The following is a 23,734-nucleotide window of genomic DNA, read 5'->3' as shown; positions in this document are numbered from 1 at the left end:
TAAGATTTTTCAAATTCTGTTTAAAGAAGGTAAAGTGCAATGACTGGCAGTTAGTAGCCTCATCAGCTTTCATTGGGAACTTACAAACAAAATCTTATCAATTTATATTGTACAATTTTGTTGGTATGACTTTTGACGAAATACAAAAAAGAACCCTACTGATTTCAGCCAGTCTAATATAGCTTCATACCCTTTAAAAAAAAGTATCATAGCAGCTTTTTGAAATTTAACACATTAAACTGGTTTTCAAGAATAGATAATTTTATGAATCACCATAGGATGAAATTTTTAACTAATAAAAAAAATCTTTCAAATTTTGATAATAAAATTAATTGTCACAGATAATTTATTCATGAAAGATAATTCAACTAAATTTCATTATACTTTAATTACTTATTAATTAATTAATCCTAGCTTTAACTGAAATAATTTTCTCAGGATGTCTCAGTCTTGTTTGATTTAAATATCAGATAAAAAATTGAAGATTTTTCATATAATATATCTAAAATGTATGTTTACATAAATACTATATTTCTTGAAAATTTTGTTTCCAAAGTAACCAGATGATGATTATCAACATCTTTTATTTATATTCTCAAATATAAAATGCTCATTTCTCTTTTCATTAAAAGTATAAGAAGTCTAAATAATAAAACCAAAATACCATATTGACTTACAGATCATCATTTTTCTAGATTAAAAAGATTGTAAGGTAGTCATTATAATGTCAATGTGTAATATTATAATCTAAAATAAAATGTTACTTGTTCTTTCATGGCTTTTTTTAAAATCCTACCCTAAAGTAATTTATTTTGCTTCTGTCTCCAAAGTAATTTCAATAAAAACTGCAGAAATTTATTATTTTTATATTTGTTAAAAACAGTAGAAGTGACAAATTTTATTCTTAAAATTAAAGTTTAGATATCTTTAATAAATATAGTTAAAAATGTTTGGTCAAGATATAGTACATACATATTACATCAAATTCTTTAAAATAAAATGTGGCAGATAAAAAAAGACGTCTTCCTTTGAAACTTAAAGATATGATATTCAATATTTATTTCAAGTTAGTCTCAAGAAATAAAGATTAATCTATTATTTATCTATACAATATCATATCTAATAACATTAAGCATAATTACTATGATATTTATTAGAAAAAATAAATCCCATTTTAATGAATTTAGAAATTTAAATGCACTAAAATCCAATCACTAGTCAAACAGTTTAGCACACATGTTGATTTCCAATGTCAGTCGCGATCAAATAACATCCCCGCAACAGGTTTTCCAATACACCATCAGCAATATAGAAGACAAAACATTTATCCATAAAGATTCTGATTTGTTTCTAGTAAACCCTGATCATTTGTGAAAAAATATATGAGAAGTGAAATGGGGGGTGAGAAAATATATTGATCATGTGGTGTGCCCGAAGCTTGTTGCAAACTTTAATTTCGTTAGTTATGTTGGATAACAAGTTGGAACCAAAGGAATGTCTGCTTCGTCAATGAAATTAGTGACGCCATTTTGCAACCTCTTGATAATACTGTATCGGGGAGAAATGAATTGTTTTTCATGAATAAATCTTTTCCTCCGGATTCTTTGTGATATCCCAAACAACAAGTAAAGGAAGCCATGATGTTGATTTGGTACGACAACCACCGTCAACGAACCAGAAACACAATGCCGCCGTCTGCCGTTATACATTAAGTAATAAAGTGATTGGTCAGTTCTTCTCCAAAGGAAGACGAAAATGCAAATATAATCATTTGTCACCTTAGTGCAGTAACAGGTTAACTCCTTATATAAATTTATAGACGTTAACACGTTACTGCACTAAGGTGCCGAATTGTTAATTGACCTCACATATGAAAACAAGTAATTTAACCCTTACACCTTGCTGGCTGCAACAGTTATTATCTACCCATCCAATTGCCATCTGATCATGGTCAGTGCACTGATTGCTATTCGGTCTTGACATGTTTTTAAATTTTCCCTAAAAAAAGATGAATGGTTTTGTCCATATTGAAAGAATGACAAATCCATTAAAGAAATTTTGTGAAGTAAGGGTTTTTTGGGGGGGTTTTGTTAAGCAGTACTATTTTTTTTCTTGTCCTTACAAAGACATTTATTGAAATGACATTGAATGATGTCAATGTTGTCATAACTGGATAATCTTAGGTACGTTTTGGAAATATCTATAAATTTTGACTGTGTTATCATATTTTCAACATTGTGCAGTATAGTTTTTCAGATTTACATCCAGTAATGCAATTGAAACTATAAGTAATCAATAACCAAGCACATTGACTACAAAACCAAGTAGTATCAAACCACAAGTGCATACAAAACAAAAACAAAATTCTCAGTAATGCCTTGCTATCATGCTCAAAACAGAAAAACAGTGAGTATGATTAGGATTAGTACTCTAACATTTAGTTTGAACATCAATTAACACTCAATTATCAATAAGCATAATTAACCGGTGTCATAAACTACATCTTATTATATTGTGTCATTATGTTATTTTTCAGAAATACTCAAGAGCTGTAAAACATGAAAAGAGCTGTGCCTTCTTCACAACAAGAAAAGAGCTGTGCCTTCTTTACACCAAGAAAAGTCCTGTGCCTTCTTCACTACAAGAAAAGAGCTGTGCCTTCACAAAAGAATGACTTAATATGTTACAACACATTCTAAACAGTTTAAGGTTTGACCATAATTTGTTTACCATAACATATATTTGGCAATAAAACAAAATGGAACCATTGAAATATTTTAGCTGTGCGAAGAATCTCAAAAGAAAATTCTTACATCATAAGTAATACCCATTGCCTTAACACATGGCTTCAAAACTCTACAGTCTTCTATTTCATCTGAAGTCATTCACCTCATTTAGTATAATTGTTCTGAAAAATTGTCAATTATCTGAAGAGGAAAAAGAAAAAACTTCTTTACAATTAGAATCTTGGAATGTTACTGACCACAACGGTAATTTGTGAACATCTTTAATTGAGGTGAAAAAGACATTAAACCTATAAAACATACATGGAAAGATGTAGTTTTACAGTGTTTCTTCTTCTTTCCTCATTAAAAGAAATGCCTGTGATACACTGAACAATTCATCAAGCCTACATATTAAGTCTTCATTTACATGTTCCACAAATCCTTAAGCAGGCATATTAACTTTCTTGTTTTGAAAACAAACAAAAACATGTAAAATCATTACCACTGTTATCGTCCTCATCATAATCATCAACATCAACATTATCGTCAACAACATCTTCATCATCATCATCATCTTTTTAACCATCATCATCATCCTTGTCACCACCATTGTCTTTTTCATCATCATCACCATTACCATCATCATATTTTGCATCATCATCAGCATCATTATCACCACCATAGTCTTTCATCATCATCATCATCATCATCATCACCACCACCACCACCATCGTCATCATCATCACCACCACCATCATCATCATCGTCGTCATCATCGTCGTCATCATCATCTTTTCATTTCATCACCATCTTTCATCATCATCATTGTCACCACCATTGTCTTTTCATCTTTGTCATCATCATCATCATCATCATCATCATCATCATCATCATCATCATCAATTGTAATCACCAATGCCATCCCCATAATCATCATTTGTATGATTTTTTTTTTCACTGAATAATAATCATCTTCACATTTAACATCTGACAATTCTTAGCGAAATCATCTACAAACTCTACTTTGAATATCTTACTTTCAAAGTTATCTGTTATGCCTTTTAACTTACCATTTCTTTGTCATCCGCGGGAGGTTTTTAACATGCAAATTAAATACAGTAGGGGAAAATCTGCATTATTTTGCCAAGTCTCACACAATACAGATCACCAGATTATCACATTAACACTAGACAATGACAGTGTTTTACAATAGATAATTTACTTTTTTCATTTTCACATCTGACAGGCCAATCAGAAAGACCAATGGAATCCTGTATTACAAGCTAAATGGAACAAAATCAATCAAATTTGTGAATATTATCTCAGAAAACTGAAAAACAGATGCATCACTGGTAACAGGCCTGGTTCGTAACACATGAATTTAATGTCAATCATTTAAAAAAAAACACGTTATATTGTGATATGTCTTCAGCTCAAAAACTGGCGTTGGAACATCACGATCTCTATCAGCAAAATATCAAAAGAATTTCTTTTAAAGCAGGAAAATCCGACAAGTTACTTTGCATAATATGTTACAATAGCAACTAACAAAGTATTTATGACTTGTTAAAATGAATGTAGAAACAGTTACCAGCTTCAAAACAAACCCTCCCTATAAGGACTTTTTATTGGACTTTTATGTACCGGCTGTTTAGCTCAATAAGTTACAAGAGCATTGGACTGTGAATCTGGCCATCTGGACGGTGCCGGCCACTTTCGTTGTCATTGATCATGAAATCTTTTCTATGGTCATTCACACTGTACCTTTGCTCTGGCATGTACAGAGGTTTCAGTTCCATGAGAAAGTGAAGGCAACCAATACTGGTAAACTGTTTGACAGCCTGCCCAGGAACGATGTGGTGGCTGAACTTTGCTCTGGTAAATTCAAAGCGGCTTTCTGACGTGATCCGGAGTGAAAACTACCAACACCACCACTAACTATTGGCTCCTGCTGCCTGAGATTACAGCAACTGCAGTGCAGGCCTGACCTTGCATTCTTTTAATGTTTGGTATTCAATTTGAGAATTTTGATAACAAAATCTCTTAAACTACAAACAAAATATTCAAAATTCCTAGCTCGAAGTTAGAGAAATCTATCACAAAATTTTCAGCAATTTAAATAAATATGAGGCTCATTTACTTATGTTACTGGAATCTGGTATATACCTTTACAGTGTAAATTATTTGTCATGCCCTCTGATGTATCTAATTACTGAGAATTCTAATAATTACCAGCATGCAACACTTTAAAAAATACTTATTTAGAAATCCTGAACCTTTGGATTATAGCCAATTATAACATAACTTGAGGAACATACAGTAAGAGGAGACATTTTAAATATATCAGCATCATATATGTAATTACTCATCCTTTACAGTGCTTCCATTTAGTTTTTCTAAATTTGGAAGTCAGAGACTGCAAAATCTCTGACATTGGTAGTCACATTATAAAGGTAAAGAAGGAAAAGCATTAAATTTTGGGAGTCATATGCACAAGCCAAAATCAAGGAGTAAATTACTCCCAAACTTGCATTAACAGATGCCCTGCCCTTACCACACAATGCTGGATTGCTTAGACTGACGTTTCCAAAACATTTCATTATCAACTTTGAAGATTTAAAACTTGGTCAGCTAACATACAGTAGCATGGCTGGTCATACTGAACAGATATGCAGGCTTACAACAGGCTCTCAATTAAAACGGTTAACTTTCTATTCTGTATTCTAAGTTATGGTCATGATTTTTTTTCTTTCATTTACAATTGTAGTTATAAATATGCATTAATTTGGAGCAGCTTACGATTCATTATTCAGGAAAAAATTAATTTCATTCTGAATTTAATTGTTTTCTTGATCATTCAGCAAAATTTTCAATGGATACAAAATATAATGCCAAATATTTTTTTTTTTTGTTAGAATATAATACAAATGCATCTGTGTTTAAAAACATTTAAACAAGAAGCTCAACAGAGGTGATTCCTGGCAAAAACAGTAAAGTATCAAGGCCCAAGCTGCGAGCCTACAATAATCATGTTCCCATAAAATCAACAAAACCTACCTGGATATTTTCTAATTGAAAAATCACTAAATTGAAGTCAGCATAGTAAAATATCTGCACAATGCGGGACTGGATGAACCCCAATGTGGGCCTCACTGCAAGCAGTTAATCACAACATAAACTGTAAAAAGTATATATTAGCCAATAAACATACATCATCAAAAAGACAGAATATATCGGAAACTTATCAAACCAATACAAACGTATACATCTTACAACTAGACAAATTTCTGTGTTTCTTATTGCCAATTTACAACCAAAAGACAAATAAATCGTGACAACGGAAACTTATCTTTCTACACCAGTGAACATTTGATACAAAACCAGGAGTGTGAACACATTAACAGTGACAATGTGACATTTCCTTGAAAACAATTCTTTGACTGCAATTAATAGCTACTTTAATTCTCCAAGGAAAGAAAAATCTTCGACAAAAGCATAAAATATGACAAAATATCATGAATTTTGCTAGGTTTATCATTCTTGGAAACAATTCTGTTTACATATTGTCATCTTAATGCAGTAAAGGGTTATCTCCTATTGAAATTGAATGGAGTTAACCCATAACTGCACTAAGGTGACAATATATTTAAACAGATTATATATAGAGTTCAGCAGGTAAGCTCAAGAAGTAGAGCGTTGGACTGTGAATCTGGCGACTCAGGTTTGATTCCTGGATGGTGCAGGTCACTTTTGTTATGGATTATTATGAAATCTTTTCTATGGTCATTCGCAGTATACCTCTGGTATGTACAGAAGTTTCAGTTCCTTGGGAAAGTAAAGGCAACTAGGACTGGTAAACTGCTTGTCAGCCTGCCCAGGAACGTTGTGGTGGCTGAACTGCTCTGGAAAATTCAATGTGGCTTACTGCTGTGATCTGGAGTAAAAACTACCAACACCATAATTATGCTGTGCATTAAGCAAAAGTAAATCTTCAAATTAGATAAGATGAGTTAAGAAAATTATCTAATATTATAAGTGATGTTATGATAAATGTGAATTAAGAAATATATCTATGAATTATCAACAGCATTGGAAATAAGTAATTTATACATCTACAACTTTAATACATTTTGTAACATAAGCATTTTCTTTTCATATATAGTTACCAGTAAAATGAGTCATGGTTAAAAATGTAAATTTATAACATAAAAAGTTTCTCATGGATATAATACAAGGCATTTCACTTGGAAATGATCAAGTATTGTATTAATTAGACAGTAGTACTTTTAAGTGTGCAGCCTTAAAATTAAACGTCTGTTAAAATTGTACGTTCTGTAAGAAGCGTCTTCTTACTCGACATTCTTTCCAGCTAAACATGGCTATTGAACACGAATTGATCCCCATTGGACTGTTTTTATCTCTTTGCTCGAGAGCTCTCAAATGTATCAGGCGACCAAATTACAAAGTCGGAAGCCGATCACCTGACACGTGAAACATAGACGACTTAATGACGATTTGACAAGCTATAAATGCCCGGCCTGTGCATGCAAAAAAATTGTTATCCCTACAGGGTCTTGGTGAAAAAAAAATTGAAATATCCGAGACATTAATGGTTGTGTTGAAGATTTAATGCTAGTTTAAGTTATTCAATCATGCAAACAGTGCCAATTCCTTAATTGTTTAAAAGGTTTCCGTGGAAAATAATTGGAAAATGGCGGAAATAGGATGCTATTTGAAGACTTGTTAAGTATAAAGATGGTGTTTATTACAGACCTTGTGAGACCTTATCAGAAATGGCAACTAACAAGCTTTCCATCTTTTTTATTATTTACTTTCCCTAATATGTCTAGTTTGGTGACTATTTCAGCTCAATTCATTGTTATCAAAACATTTTACTTTAAAGTTTATAGAAAAAATTAAGTGCTGAATAATTCCATAACATAGATCGTTTCATGTTTGATGCAATTTTAAGTAACCTCCAAAATAATAAACTATTTTGACAGAATAACTTTTTGCTACATATTACATGCAAACATTTTCTTGCCAAGTAACCATTTAAATACTACAGACTTTAGATATAAAATGATCAATTCCCTGCAATGTTCAATTATGTTAATAGATTTTTCAAACATTTTCTATAGATTGATCAACCTTATGGGATTTTTGTTGTCATGAAACTTTTTCTATTCATTTTAAAATAAAGTTCCACTTTCTGAAAGCTACTAACAAGAGGTAAAACTGACTTTCCTTTAAATAAATTACGCCAACCTATAAAGCAAGAAAAAAGCTTGGTTTATAATGAAATATTTTTCCCCAAACAAAATTTCAAAACTTAAAGCAGCATCTGACACTCACTGAACATGAATAATTTTCATAAAATTCATCTTATATATATTTAGACGAGAATGGATAAATACAAAAATAAAAGCCAGGAAAACAATTTAATAAGAGAAATTTTCCTAAATATTTTGAAACATAACTAAATTTCATCATAAAAGAAACCATAAATATTTTCCTTAAATTGATAAAGTTTTCCCCAAAAATCAATAACATAGCTTATCAAATATTTTTCCAGACTATCTGTTACAGTATTGGCAGAGATACATTACACATAACAAGATTTTATTTTATCATCTGACAAACGCGCTCGATCTTCGCAGGACTAAACACGTAACACATATCACGCTAATAATATCATGTCGAAATACCCTTCGAACCTCGCCAAATTCCCGACGACCAATCAAACTAAAGCTACAATCAATAGGCACTAGATGCTTATTTCTTTATCGTTTCTAAGAAATTTCTCCAAATGCCAAACTGTGATTGAATGACCATAAATCACGGCACTTCATCACTGTCAATTTCTCTCATCCAATCAAAATCAGTTCACTGGTGCACCGTTCATTTCAGATTTGTTCTTGTTACTATGACAACATCTAAATAGACAAAAAATATAATAAACTGTCAAATCATCCCATAAAGGCAGCAAAAGAGAGCATTCAATCAATCTCTATTGATGAACTCTCCAATACTAAGTAGATTTTTTTTGTGGGGAGGGTATACTGACGAAAAATGTCTGAAGATTCATTTAAACGTGTTTCCATGGTAACAAATTTTGGAGCAGACAAAATTTCTGGGAATATTTTCTCCCTCAATGTCCGCCTCGATGAACAAAATAAAGTTAAATAGATCATCCGCAGGAAAAGTTCTTCTTGAGGAAGAAATTTCTAATCTGAAATCAAGCTTGAACTGTCTTCAACCACTTTCAATCAAATTAAAGGAAAGCAACGTTAGAAAATTGAATCATAAATTACCAAAATGGTGCCTGTAAGTATAGCTTGTATGAGCCCATAAATGATTTATTGTATTGATATATGTATTCTTATCATAAAATTTCACACTATATAACTAATGGAAACTTTCAATCTATGACGGCCTGGAACCACAATTTCATATCTTTCTATACAATTCTTTCAAACTACCAATTGAATCCATTTATTTTCACATTATTTCAATAATTTACTGTCAGTAAACTTTATTCTTTGCTATCTATACAATTTCTGTTTTAAATAAGTACCTACAGGATTTGAATATTTCTGACGAATAGATTTCTATAATTTTCATCATGGAGACCAACAGTTACTGTTTCACTAATGTCCAGCTCCTCACGACTTAGAAACTTATATTATTCATTCTTCCAACTGGTATGCTTGTCATGCATGCATAATCTTTCCAAGTTCCTCATGAACTCACAATGATAGAAATAGTCCTGTGCCATCATAATTGTCAGGCCAGCCTTTAACTTCATTGCAGACTATCCAGACTCCTTGTTTTCATGGCTGCCCTATCTAAAGTGGCATTATATAAGACTAATTTATTTGGATAATAGTTCAAAGGAGATGTTTTTTATAACTTTATGCCAACGAAAGATAATACATGTATAATGTTTAAAATTTACACAAAACCATCAGATTTCATAAACTAATTAATGTTTAAAACATGATTTCAGGCAAGAAGGTAGTAAAAAATATTTTTTTATTTTATCTGTACAAGAAACATTTTGCCGTTATACAAAAGGGGCAAAAACATTCAGTTTCTGGTCTCCAACCCCTCCCCCTGACCCCACCCATAACATTTTGTGCATGTACCCTACCACATGATCTATTAAGTAAAACTGATAAGAAGACTGGCAGTGGACTGCAAACCCTATTAAGTTCTGATGTAAGTTCTTTTTGTCACCATGCCATCAATAAATGCTACATGGTCATTCTATGATTCTTTAAGAAAAATTGTTTATATCAACATAACTACCATTCTTTGAAAAGAGCGAGTATTATTCCCAACAAAATTTAATGACATTTTGTATAGTAAAGATCAAATGTTCTGAAATATGATGAGTCATATACAGAAGTGGTATAACAATGAAAATATTGTGTTTCAAAATGGTAGGTAAACTTAAGATTAAAAAACAACATTTGAGCCGCATCATGACAAAACCAACATAATGGATTTGTGACCAGCATGGATCCAGACCAGCCTGCGCATCCGCGCAGTCTGATCAGGATCCATGCTGTTCGCTATCAGCTAGTTTCTCTACTTGTTATAGGGTTTGTTAGCGAACAGCATGGATCCTGATCAGACTGCACGGATGCGCAGGCTGATCTGGATCCATGCTGGTCGCAAACCCATTATGTTGGTTTTGTCGTGACACGGCTCATTTCATGTAACTTCTGCTGTAGATAAGCTTCTTTTGTCAATATTGGATTTCACTTGAGACTGTTCATTTCATCTCAAAATATATTTTCTGTTCTTTTATGCCTGTCTTTATGATCCCAAAACATAATAAAACCATTCTGACACACACCAATTTCTTCCTTTCTTAGAACAAACGGCTTATGGAAAAAATCTAATTTACTTTTTTTTTTCACAATATCGGAGATCAATAATTATTAAGCATTAAAGATAAGCTCTTGATTTACAAGAACTTATCATCTAAAAATCTGTATCTTTCTATTGTTCTATGTGTAGCATACATGCTAGGAGGCAAAACCTTTTCCGCAATCTCTTCATAATTAAGATTGTCTGCCTAAGTACCTGTGTCTCTGTTATATTAAGTGTTTTGTTCTTATTTTTCATCCTGTAATAAAAATGTTTTGCTGGGGACTTTTGTGAAGAGCTGCAGTAGTAGTTATGTCTTTATCAAATTTTCTTAATGAGTTGATGAGTTTGACGAGAACAGGCCAATTTTTTGTTGGAGTTAGCTCCCCTTTTTTTCAGGGGCCATAACTCTTCTTCTTGAGGGATCAGTTAGATAATTGGTTGGTGTAGAATTGGTTGTCTTGTTGAATGAGTCAGTAGCTTTAGGACCTGTTACTTTACTGCTTATATAGGTAACTAATTTATAAGACAATCTAACTTAACTTTTGCCAAGAATAACATTACCATTAAGCATAAAACGTGTCATTCAGATTATCTTTTCAATAAGACAGATATCTTTTAACTCCTGTCCAACAACTGGCAAGGGGAGCGATGGCCTAGTAGTTAAGGTGTCTGCCTATGGGTTTGAGCCATACTCGGGTCACCACCATGTTTCTAATCATATGACACCAATACTGATTGGTTCCACTGGAAGCTGACTCGAAAGTGATTAATATAAGTTGCAAGAACTTGTTTCGCAAAAACAAAAAAAGTATAAAGAAAATTTCTATAAAAATAATTTTCAGTGAACCAAACCCAACAATGAATTCAAAATAAATCTTCCCATAAGTGAGTTTTGCTTGTAACCGTTCCATCAGGCTTAACCAAACCCTCCCTCCTACACTTGAACACTATATCATAAATTTCACGATATGCAAAACCAAAAACATGATGTTTGAATCACAGCAGTTTCTATAAATGGGAAATCCCTCTATAATAGAATAGGCATATTTACAATGAAACAAGCATTTAAATAATTCCAAATGTAGTTTTATGCTGGTACCCTGGAGACCAAGCAATCAGCATACTTCCTAATACACGGAGCTGGAAACCAGCTGAAATTTAATTTTCTTAATGCAAAATAGCAACATTTCCTGTATTTTGATTATGATATGGCAAATAAGGAGCGTCTAGTTTTGTTATAGGAGCAATTTACTCAAAATTCCGGCATATCATCAGTGTCAAATCAGTGCTTAAATGTGGGAGAAAATTTGAAAACTAGCAATAGAAAATGACAGATACTTGCAGAAACAGGATTCTATATTGCATTATTTCATATCTGATGAGTAATTCACATTGTTTGCCATGGTTTTTTAGAGGAAAGATTATTGAAAAATTATACAGAAATTTCAATATATCGACATGTGGAACACACTGAATACAGTTAAACCTATCTTTAAAATCCCTTAGTAAAATGTATTTACACCTGAAAGTACTTACAATTTTTAATAGTGAGAGACATTCTGTTTCAAATATAGTATACCGTCTGTCAATAATGAACAAAAAGGTAATAATAATAATAATATAAAAAAATCAGATAAAACTGAGAAGTCGTAAATAACTTCAGACCTTTATTTAGTTTGAACACTTGGGATTTTAAGGTGTTTTTTTTTGGTTTGTAGACAACTACCATCAATTCTTTTTAACAAGTGCCACCATGTTCTCTTTCCTCCTAGAAAAAGGTGTTTTCAAAGTCTTGTAAACTTTTAAAAAAGATACAAGATTAAAACAGTCAAAGCATCACATTGAAAAACCTATTAACCCAATAACAAAAAGTAACTAATGTTTTATTTCTACTTTAAAGACACATACTGGTAATAGACATATTTTTTCTTTAAAAAATGCGTTTCACTGTAAAAATCTCAGAAATTTGTCTGGCAAAGTGTTCAACTATTCAATCACCTTACCAGTATGGCGGTCTACCTACATTTATGAAACGTGTAAAGTTTGTATACATATCACCGTTTCAAAATATTAGCAAGTCTCCAATTTTCTGAGTTACATTTCCTCCGACACCATAAATACCGCCATTTCTTTCCTTATCAAGCAATTTATATGATTTTAACAAACAAGGCAAATACAAGAAAAGAGACGGCCTACAAAAATAACCTGAAATGAATCAATTGATGAAATATCATAAAATATTCAAATCGGCTCCAGAATATATGAGGAATGATCTGTATTTATGACTTACATTTCCAACTGTTCTCATAGAAACAGATTTATGTAACATATTTCTAAATATAATGGAAACTAATCCAAACATGCAAAACAAATTGCATGTGAAATCTACATTTGCATTTAAATTTAATGCATTAGATGTAAATTTATAATTCCATAGGCGACAGACTATTCCTCAAATTGTTCTCACTTCATCTTTTATCATGATTTGTAAGGCTTAAAATGATACTAGTTCTTTTAATGCTTATTTACCTCTAGAAAACAAGCATTTTCTATGGCAAAAAATATTATGATGTTTATATTGCTTTTGTTTGTTGTTTTTAATTGGAGTGACATTATGCCAATCCAATCATAAACAGTGTATGTACAGGAAAAAGTCAAAATATCAGAGTGGGGCAGTCTTTTTAATAATTTAGGTAGGCTTTATATTTCATCCTAAATATTTTCAATTTTAGTTACTTGTCAATCACCATTATGATAAGTCAATCTCTTGAAATATATTTCTTATATAACTCAACTTGACAGTGACAAAATGAGCATATAAATAATGCAAAATGCTACATATGACAACATTAGATCTTCAAAATCTGAAATCTTTTATTCCATAGAACCAGAAAAAATAGTACATCTTTAGACAGCTGTCAAACGTCACTTCACATTAGTTGAACATTGCAAGTACAAAAAGTTCAAACCTTTTTCCTGTTGATCAAAAGACTATTAATTGTATTTCTACACCCTCTCAATGACACCTCAAAACTTCTGGTAGTCAAAAGGATAAGAGAACATCTATAAAATAATGGTAAATGCAGCACTAGTTTACTGGGAGAAGTAACTTACATATTTACAAGCCTATTGCATGTTGGTCAACAGTATATCTTTTAAAGAAACATAACTAATTTCTTACATCAGACTGATGGGACAGCTGACCTAAGCAAGTCTTGTTCAACTTCCCATTCTAACATTGATTTAGTCGAGTTAAGCAATTTCATTACGCTAGATGCCTCTTTATCACTGAATTTATATTTTTCGTGTGTTTGATTAAACATAATAAAGCATTTTCTCGATGCCTCCCAGCGCTGATTTATACTTTTGTTGTGTTTAACGTGACTTCTGGCTGACACTCTTAAATAGCACTGCCTGTTCATTTCAGCAGAGTTTAATATCAGTTCATTTGGCTTTGCTTTTCCAATCTTGGATTGAAAACTATTATTTTCTAATCAATGGTTTATTAAATTGATAAACAGATAAAAAGGCAAGGGTAATAACTTACCATTAGACATGGTCTAGATGATTATTATTCTTCTCCTGCCATAAGTGGCAAGTTGTGCTTATTCAAGTATGTATCTGGTTTGTTGATGATTTTCCTCCCTGAAAATTAAAACAAAACAATACATAACAGATAAGTATTAAGATCTAGCCAAAGCTGATGTACAATGTTCTAACCAATCTCTAAATTACAGAAAATATTAACAATAAATAAATCAAGTTTCCTGTAAATTAATTTTTTTTCTGTAATATACCAGTACCTTTTTGTGTAATTGGAATGTACATACATGTATTGGGTGGCAAGGTGAAAAGTGGGGTTGGGGTGGGGGGTGTGGAGGCAGGGAAGGGGGAGATGTGATCTGTTCTAGGATGAACAAATATTTATAATCTGTTTTCTTGATATTAATGTATTCATACTTATTCATTTAAATTTTATATAAGGTCATACAATCTACTACATATTTTATGAAGTTTCCTTCTCAGATACAAAAATTTAATGCCAGCCAAATGTTTAGTTTATATTCGTGAAGGAAAGCCGCTGGAATCCATACATATAAATCCCTCTGTCATGAAGTAAGTAAGTAAAACACCCAGACTTCAACAAGCTAGCAACACAAAAATACACACAAAAAAATTACCAACATTTTAGAAAATCTGCCTTGTAATATATTATTGCCAATATTGTCACATAGAAAAGAGGAATATAAAAGTCTTCCATCATATATAGATGACTAGACCTTTGTGAAAATTGTTCAATTGTTCATACACCAGAGACTTTTACGTGAGACATCCAACATTTTCTCTTAAAATTGTATTGATTTTAAATTCAAATTGCCAAAAGATGAATGAAAATATTTGCAAATTACGTAAAACCATGCATGCTGTTAACACATTGGAGTGTTTAATCAACACCAATTTGAGTACATAATTAGCACAGCTGCCGAAAGGCCTTAATTCCAGGAAAAGGGTGATTCCAATAGCATTTTTTTCCCCTAATTTGAATATTTTGAAACAAGATTGGTTTGACTACATTAATACAAAAAGTTCAAACGTAACAGTCAATTTTTATTTTTAGTTTTTGTTTGATACATCACATGAATTTATATATACCCTACAGTGCTAAATCTGCATAACTGAACAGGTCTGTTTTAAAATTCAGAAGTATCCATGATTATTTTATATTTAGATAGTTTAATACATGTGTATACATTTGTTGCATAATAATGCAGCAACATTATAGAATCTCTATCTGTTGGTGGCCAAAGAATCAACGACTGCCACCAGTGCAGACAAAGATCAATCTGTGCAGTCTGACCTGACATGGTCTGCCCTGTCCGCTATTCAGTCTGTGCTGATTTTAAACCTTACCTAAAAATGATGAAATGGATTTGTCAAAGTTGAAAGAGGGACAAGTCCAATTAAGATTTTTATGAGGTGAAGGGTTAAAGTGAAGACTGGCATGTTCCTATGCTGGTAGCAAAGGCTAGATTTTAACTTTATCTTGCACTTGCAAACTTTTGCTGTAAAATATAAGTGGTATTAATGATCAATATATCAATTTGTTTTCATCATTAATCTTCAAAATTTGCATCTATTTATGTATATGTGAGTGTATGAGATGTAGAAAGTAAAATATTCAAAGACATATGAAAGATAACTCTGATGAGAATTCCTGAGATTAATAGTTGCCATGATTATGTCCCTTTATTGGTGACAGAAAATTTACCATTCTACATAAAGACAAAATGTAATTTATTCATCAATGAGAGGATATTTGTTGACCTGTACGTATAGAGTCTAAGACTAGATTTTATTCAATAACATGGCAGTTGAAGAAATTCTATCAATGACATTGATACCCCAGTTCTAAATAAACTTTAAACAAAATATCTTCATTTATAATATTTTTTCCTTCTGTGGATGGACGTCATATTTGTTTGTTTTGTGAAGAGCTCAGACATTCCTTAATTAAGTAAAATACCCAACCAAATTGTGCAACAATAAGACATGCGGTATTTGCCAAGTACTTCAGAAAATAACAACAGTAATTTGTAATGTCTTGGTCAGAATGCCAGAAAATGTAGAGTATTTGGACTGTGTTTATAGAGAGTCTCAGACCTTTATAACATGCAACATGTCTTTTGTATTTTCTCTAAATATGAAATTAATTAGGCTTTGATCCTGGTGAACTTGACCTTTGACTTTGTGACCTTTAAGTGGGTCAATCTGGCAGGTAGAGCTCTAGTTACATGCATCTGGTATATAGGTGTAAGGACTTCCATATAAGAGTCAAGGTTAAAGTTTTGTGAAAAACAAACAAACAACAGTAGGGGACCAAAAACTAAATTAAAATAATGTCCAGATCTGTCTATCCAGGGGAATAAAAAAGGTAGCATTATAAGTCAAACTCACAGGTGTGCGGGATGTAGCCAAGTCAGGAACTAGTACCCCCACCCCAGACCTCTCAACCAACAACCACTAAAAATATTTAATGAGCCTTTTATATTATAGGAGCATATACATAACTTTAAATAAATTTGAAAGAGTTGCCAGGGCCAAAAAAACCCTTCTTTGTTGAGGCCGAATGTAGGCTGCTTCCCCAACCAAACTAGCCTCTTTTTTACCCTAGTTTGGTCCTCAAAATTCCCCAGTCTTTTGAAATTTCCCATAGAATTTAGAACAAAATTAAAAGATGGGGTTGAATTAAGGTCTTTAACTGCCTTATTAGTATTTCCCAGTGCATTTTGCTTTTCTATTTTGAAGAACTTGTTAAAAGTTTAACTGTGTTAAATTTGAGACCCCTTTTCCCAAAGTATGCCAAAATCATGCATATTTTCCCCAAGAAAAAGGCTGAGGCCCCTTCCCCAAAAATGGTGTTTTGTCCCTGGAACTTGCATACTTGCTTTAAATTTTGATCACAGCTGCTACGGTGTTATAATGCTCATGTTGGCGTCCAAGGTATCAACACCGTGTTATAATAGCAAAGCAGGGCGTAACTTGAATATCAAAAGAGTATCTTGCTGAATTATTGCTTTAATAAATGGCATTATTATTCATTTGTATTGTAATAATGCAAAGAAAAACAAACTAACAATTAGCAACTTATTACTGAATCTTTTACTCCTATATCTGGCATCCTTAGTTCTAGGCACACAAAAATGGGTAGAAAAAAACCATCATACTGAATGACATATCAAAAATGTCTCCCAATGTTTGATAATTGTTAAACCTAATTTGGTCAAATCAGCTAGCAGTTTTTAATTCCCTGTTTCTGATGGGAGAAGTTATAAGTACAAGAGCGATCAGTAATCACATGTGTCGCCTCATGATGGCCAATTTCATGTTGGGACAAATTTTGTGACAGAAGGACAGACAGACGGACAGTGCACAACTAGACTAACCACTTTGTACTGATCATTCCTGTAAAATTTGGATAAAATTGCACCAGTAGTTTATGAGGAGTAGTCCGGACAAGCTTTTGTGTATCTGGCAACACACAGAAAAAAACACCTTTTTATCAAAGGGCCATAACTCGGCCAAAAATCATTCAACCGGAAAACCCGTGCAATATGCGCAAGGACTTGAGCTACAGATCAATCCTGTAAAGTTTCATTGAAATTGCATAAGTGGTATAAGAGAAGTAGTCTGGACAAACTTTAAAAATAAAAATTATTAAAGGGCCATAACTCAAACAAAAATCATTGAACCGGAAAATGCTGACAATATGCACAACTAGACTTGGTACTGATCATTCCTGTAAAGTTTGGATGAAATTGCACCAGTAGTTTATGAGGAGTAGTCCGGACAAGCTTTGTGTATCTGGCAACACACAGAAAAAGAAACCTTTTTATCAAAGGGCCATAACTCGGCCAAAAATCATTCAACCGGAAAACCCGTGCAATATGCGCAAGGACTTGAGCTACAGATCAATCCTGTAAAGTTTCATTGAAATTGCATTAGTGGTATAAGAGAAGTAGTCCGGACAAACTTTAAAATTAAAAATGATTAAAGGGCCATAACTCTGACAAAAATCATTGAACCGGAAAATCCTGACAATATGCACAACTAGACTTGATACTGATCATTCCTGTAAAGTTTGGATGAAATTGCACCAGTAGTTTATGAGGAGTAGTCCGGACAAGTTTTGTGACGGACGGACGGACAGACAGACAGACAGACAGACGGACATACAGACGACGGAGAAGTGATCCCTATATGTTGCACTACTCCGTAGAGGCGACACAAAAATGTATAAACTTTCAAGATCTGTAATCCAAGGGTCACAAACTCACAGGTTTGATCCTTAGGCAGTTAAAAAGATCTACCACCAAGATATTTGACTATAAACTTGTAAACATTGGTGTAACCAACACACTGAGGCAAGTCAAAGATATGACAGACACCAAATAATTTGTTTAAAACCTTGATTTTGTTATGAATAAGTTGGTCTGACAGTTTTTGTCCATCTGTCAAAATTACATGGCTTGTCACTTGTCAGGGACCAAATGTGTGACACTTTTTTTCAACTTTCAGGAAGTTTGCTCAATCAAGAGCTTTCATTTTGCTATTTCAACCTTTATCCCACATGAAAATGACTCACTGAAAATCTATGCTTTCATTAATATTATATATCCAATTATTTGTGAGTTCAGCTGAATTGGCTACATAATTATTCAAAAAGATTAATTATTATAATGGTCATTGACCAATAATTGATATAGAAAAAATATTTAGATTAAAATATAAGAAGACTCCCAATCTTTTTATCAATTTAACTTTAACAATCATTCTGAAGGATATTTATAGAATTTTGTGCCAGTCACATGGTTTATATAGTACAATGTATACATATGAACAAGACTATAAAAATTGAAAACAGTTCTGGCAAAATCTAAAGTGATCTTGACTTTGACCTGTAGTGACTGAACAACCTCCATGTTCATTTTGATGAATATAATGTCATGTAAGAGTTATGATCTACAACCAAGATCCATGAGAGTGAGAAATGTGTTATGGTTCATGAGAATACCTTTTGGACAGTAAGAAATTATAACATGTATATGGCACATCTAAGAAATTAATGTGATTTGAACTTGTGGTGTAAAACTAATACCATAACCAAGTGTGTCACCTTATTAGACACGAATACAATTGATAATAATAAAATATCAATACAATGTATAAAAATTATAGACAGAACTAATCACAGCACCAAAACATTAAAAACTATATATATCTAATTCAATACTGATGTTGGACTAATAACACAAATATTATAAACACTTAAACCAAGTTACCAATAAAAAAATATGATGTTTTCATGTGTTTTAAAACAAATTTGAGTGCTTTTTGCGTTTCAGTGCTATCCTGTCCATTCCAGTCTTTCTATGCACCCTGATAATCCTAAAAATTTCTTAAAAATGTCCAGCTAAAAATGTTGTAAAGGTCAACTTCTTTGCATGTTATTTTAAACATACCTATTAAACCTAAAAGTCATGGCATTCTCCGAGATTGTTTTACTTAAATAATGTGATTCAATTTTCTAATGTTCTCATGAACCCAAATTGAGTCACTACATATTGATAATATTGGCATTTATTCAAAATTACTTTAGTGTTTGTCATCGTCGGATACCCACGGCCGAACCATTATCATTTATCAGCCGTGGGATTTTTTGCCGATATTCAGTCGATTAGGGTGTGTCAAAGGCAGCTATTTCATTGGCTGCCTCACGATTTCGTGAGGCGATTAAAACCAATCAAAACGCTCGTTCTGTACGACGTTCGGTGTTACAGACAATATTGCGACAACCATAGACGACATGAAAAGTTGAACATCGAAAGATTAAACGATTTCCAGCAAGAAAGTATAGCTAAAACTTTTACAGCGTGATGTTTTCCCATCTGATTGATATCTGCTTGCAGAAGAACTGATTTGGCGATATTTTTTCCATTGATTTTAGCAAGACACGTACTTTTTTTATCAATGGGCGCTGCCATTTTGTATCTTATTGTTTTTTAACTCCGCTGTTGAAGAATATAGATTTGTTAAATGCGATGTCATTGGTAGATATTTTACGCACCTGTTGCTGTGTATCGACGCAAATCGATTCATTTTACCCACGGTTGATTGCATGTTATGTAACATGTTTATCAATAGTGGGTATCCGACGATGGTGTTTGTCAACAACCACATGCACACTTGCCATTGCATGTATTATATTTATTTGGAATTTACGCTGTAAAAAGACATCAACAAAGGATTGATGAATATTAATTCATTCACCAGACAAAATATTAGAGCTTAACTTTCATGTCTGGTGTAAGTAAATGGGCACCTCAAGAATTATGTTGACATTTTCTCATGAAATCGTGCTGTCACTGATATTGATAAGACTTAAATTGGGGTTTTCAAGATTTAAATAACAGGATATGTTAAAATTTGCCTGTTTTTTAACAATATTTTCACATTGATGTTAAAAATTTCATCTTACACCAAATAAATAACTTGAATATCTCATTAAAGCTTAGAAAATGCAAATTATTTACCTGCAAATTGAATAATTAATTGACAGTTCTACCACTTCCGGTGCAGACTCTGTCTCGGATGTGATCTCGAGCAACCGAGAATTTTAAAAATTTACTTCTCCTAAATATATATTTTATAAATGTATACAATATATTGAAGAATAAACAATATTACTAGATACAAATCAATTGAAAATAGTATACACACTTTAACAAAAAAATATTGAGAGCTTTATTGACTATCGACACGTACACCGTGTTTCTATGCCACTGTAGTGTTACCGAAGATGTAACAAGATTGCCTCTCACTTTTACGCAGATTATTTTGTTAAATTCTTTTCCCACAGAATGTACAAAGAAACAAGTATAAGGTTCAATACTGTATTTATTTTCTTAATAATAGTAAATAATAAACGATTTTTAGCTTTTTAAAATTTAAGAACCCTGGCAAAATAATTAAAATGATTCCCTTATTTTCTACTAGAAATGGTTTTCAAGATGTACCTTTCGAGTGTCTGAGCGTTCCATTCACAAATTTAACACACATTGGACATCGGGGTAATAAAAAAGTTAATTTGAATTAAATGATGACTGTTAAATGATTTCAAAATGTAATTTAGAAGTGTAGTTAAGAAATAAGTCTATTAAATAATTTACTGCCATAGAAAGTTCAATATAAAAGTCGTTTCTCCCAGAGTAGCACTAGCCTATATCAGAAAAGGGCCCTTTCTAACTGGTTTGTCAAACCCACTTAACTGCCCCAAGAGGCAGTTTGTACGGTTTAATATATCCGAAAGCAGATGCAGTTGTGAAAGAAATATGGCAGCAGACTTAGTCACTCGATTAGTGGACAAGAATGGAAACATACATTTATAAGATTAGTCTTTAAAGAAAGGCAAAAAAGAACACGTGATGAAAATTTCTTAGAGACGGGCATTTTATATTTGTGGCACGTGTTTATAAATGCATTGAACTATGTGGTCAGTTGTTCATAGAGAACGAGACCTGACAAATGTCATTGTCTATTGCATGCTTTAAATGAACTCCGACGAACGAAGGTTATCACAGAATCGGGGAAAAGGCAACAAAAATAATTAAAATAAATTAAATATGACAAATTTTAATTGCTTGGATTTAACACCTTCCTGTGCACATTAATTACTGGATTAAAAAATAAGTTCTTAAACTTTGAAGTTTTACTTTTTCATAGAATATTTCAATTTATGTTGATAGGACTGTCCAGATGCATTATGTTTGCATTTTGTAATTTTATGTCCATTTTTCATTGCAAATGCATATACATTTGTTCTTGTTATTGTTCTTTGCTTACAAAGGATATTAGTGTGACATACTAAATGCATGATTTTTCAACGAAATTTTGTAAATTAAATCTGTGGTTTTAGGGTAGATTACATGTACTTATACCTTGAAACATCAAGACATATATAAAATCATACGTGTGTGATATAATTACATATAAAGACAGCAATTATTGAAAACAAAATATTATGAATCGTTATAAAGTTTCTGTTGTTGCTAATCAAGTTTTAGAACGCTCATAGCCTTTTGTGATTAAAGTTTTTATATAATGAGATTACACGTGTAAACTTGAGAATGTAGGTTGCCAAAATTTATTTTAATTTGTACAACATAAATATATATACAGTAAGCATATACAAAACACACTGATAAATTTCGTAGGAAAACAAGTCAAACGTGACTTATGTAAATTCCTTTCCACGAATAAGGTACGTGCAATATATTTGGTTAGAATAATACAGAAAAGAGAAAATCAGATTAATGATTAAAATGAACAAATTTGTTAGAACATTTTTGCCTAGAGGAGAAAAATAATAACAATTCTGTTTAACTATTATTTTATAATGTGAAGAGATTACTTCAAACAGTTATTATTGCAAAATAATATATTTTTAACTAGTACTTAATTTAATTATTCAGATAGTTTTATATAGAATGTTTCGAAGAAAAAGAAGACAAAATATTCATATTAAGTTTAGACTTAAGATAAAGAATAGAAAATATAATTTTGCACTCTGCACACAATATGTCATCGGGAAATGATGGACAGAAAAAAGTGAATTTTAGTTGGAAGCTAGGATAAACTGTTGAAATTTGATTACTGAAATTTACTTTTACGTGTACATGTAAAGTAAATTGATATTGTGTAGTAGACAGGTAAACACGAAAACAACGCCAAATCTGAAACAATAATGAGATAAGGGCAGAAATAATCCAATTTTTGTTAGAATCTATGGTTGGTTTATGTTCAAGAGTTTCAGCTTAATGGTTATATTGCGGTCTGAAACTGGTTAGATTATGGTCAGAAATTGGTTAGACTGTGGTAAGAAAATGATCTATAAATGGTCGGATTGTGACAAAAAAGACATTGGAAAATGATGTCAAAAATCGTCCTGCCACTTACAGCTATATCTAATGTAATATGTGTATATGTAAAATTTATAAAAAATAATATTATTTTGTTTTCGTAATATTATGGTCGATTTACAAAAAGTCGTCGCATATAATATCTGTCATGAATATTTTAGGAATAAATGACATGTTCCGTACCGGTATAAAGTACAGTCGAAACTGTACAAACGGTCACCTCTTATCGGCGGTCACCTGACCTTATTAACGGCCATTTAAAACCACTCTATTTTATACATCTGTTTAACGGTCACCTGCTGTCCGCAGTCAACGGTCACCTAAATTAAATGATTCCCGAATCTTAAACTCGGTCATCTTAAGCGGTCAGCCAGGTGAAACGGCCAGACAATCTTCTGTCATTTATTTTTAAAGATGACACGTGTCACGGATTAACAAAAGCTATTTGTCAGGCGCTAGATATTAACACAAACCACATTATTTCAAGAAATTTGCATAATTGCTCATCCGTGTCGTAATTACAAGCGTTTGGAACGTCTCCACGTACTTGCAATCCGTTCTTTTGAGTTACTGTACGCTAGTTTTTTATTTTTCAATTTACCAATTTAAGATAAAAAAGAAAGAAGAAAAAATGCATTGTTGATTGCAGAA

At 32.2% G+C, this 23,734-nt stretch overlaps 1 protein-coding gene across 6 annotated transcripts in view; it reads right to left on the bottom strand.

Annotated features, from left to right (window-relative positions):
• LOC132725844 (amyloid beta precursor protein binding family B member 2-like) overlaps positions 1-20,824 on the bottom strand; it is a 93,740-nt gene extending 72,916 nt beyond the window's left edge. For 4 of the 6 annotated variants that reach the window (XM_060711053.1, XM_060711069.1, XM_060711061.1 and 1 more), the window contains exons 1-2: positions 20,699-20,824; positions 14,155-14,252 (exon numbers count right to left, since the gene is read on the bottom strand). Coding sequence is in view for 1 of the 6 variants with exons in the window: in XM_060711046.1 (XP_060567029.1) it covers positions 14,155-14,164 (10 nt within the window). In the remaining 5 variants the exon portion in view is untranslated. Of the gene's footprint in view, positions 1-1,142; positions 1,290-14,154; positions 14,253-20,698 lie in introns of those variants that run through there. The other 2 variants (XM_060711030.1, XM_060711038.1) reach the window with 1 other exon arrangement.
• Positions 20,825-23,734: the final 2,910 nt, after the last annotated feature.

Source organism: Ruditapes philippinarum, unplaced genomic scaffold, assembly GCF_026571515.1.
Source record: "Ruditapes philippinarum isolate M1 unplaced genomic scaffold, ASM2657151v2 ctg1511_1_1_1_1, whole genome shotgun sequence".
Lineage (NCBI taxonomy): Eukaryota > Metazoa > Mollusca > Bivalvia > Venerida > Veneridae > Ruditapes > Ruditapes philippinarum.
This window is presented reverse-complemented; position numbering and strand designations above follow the sequence as displayed.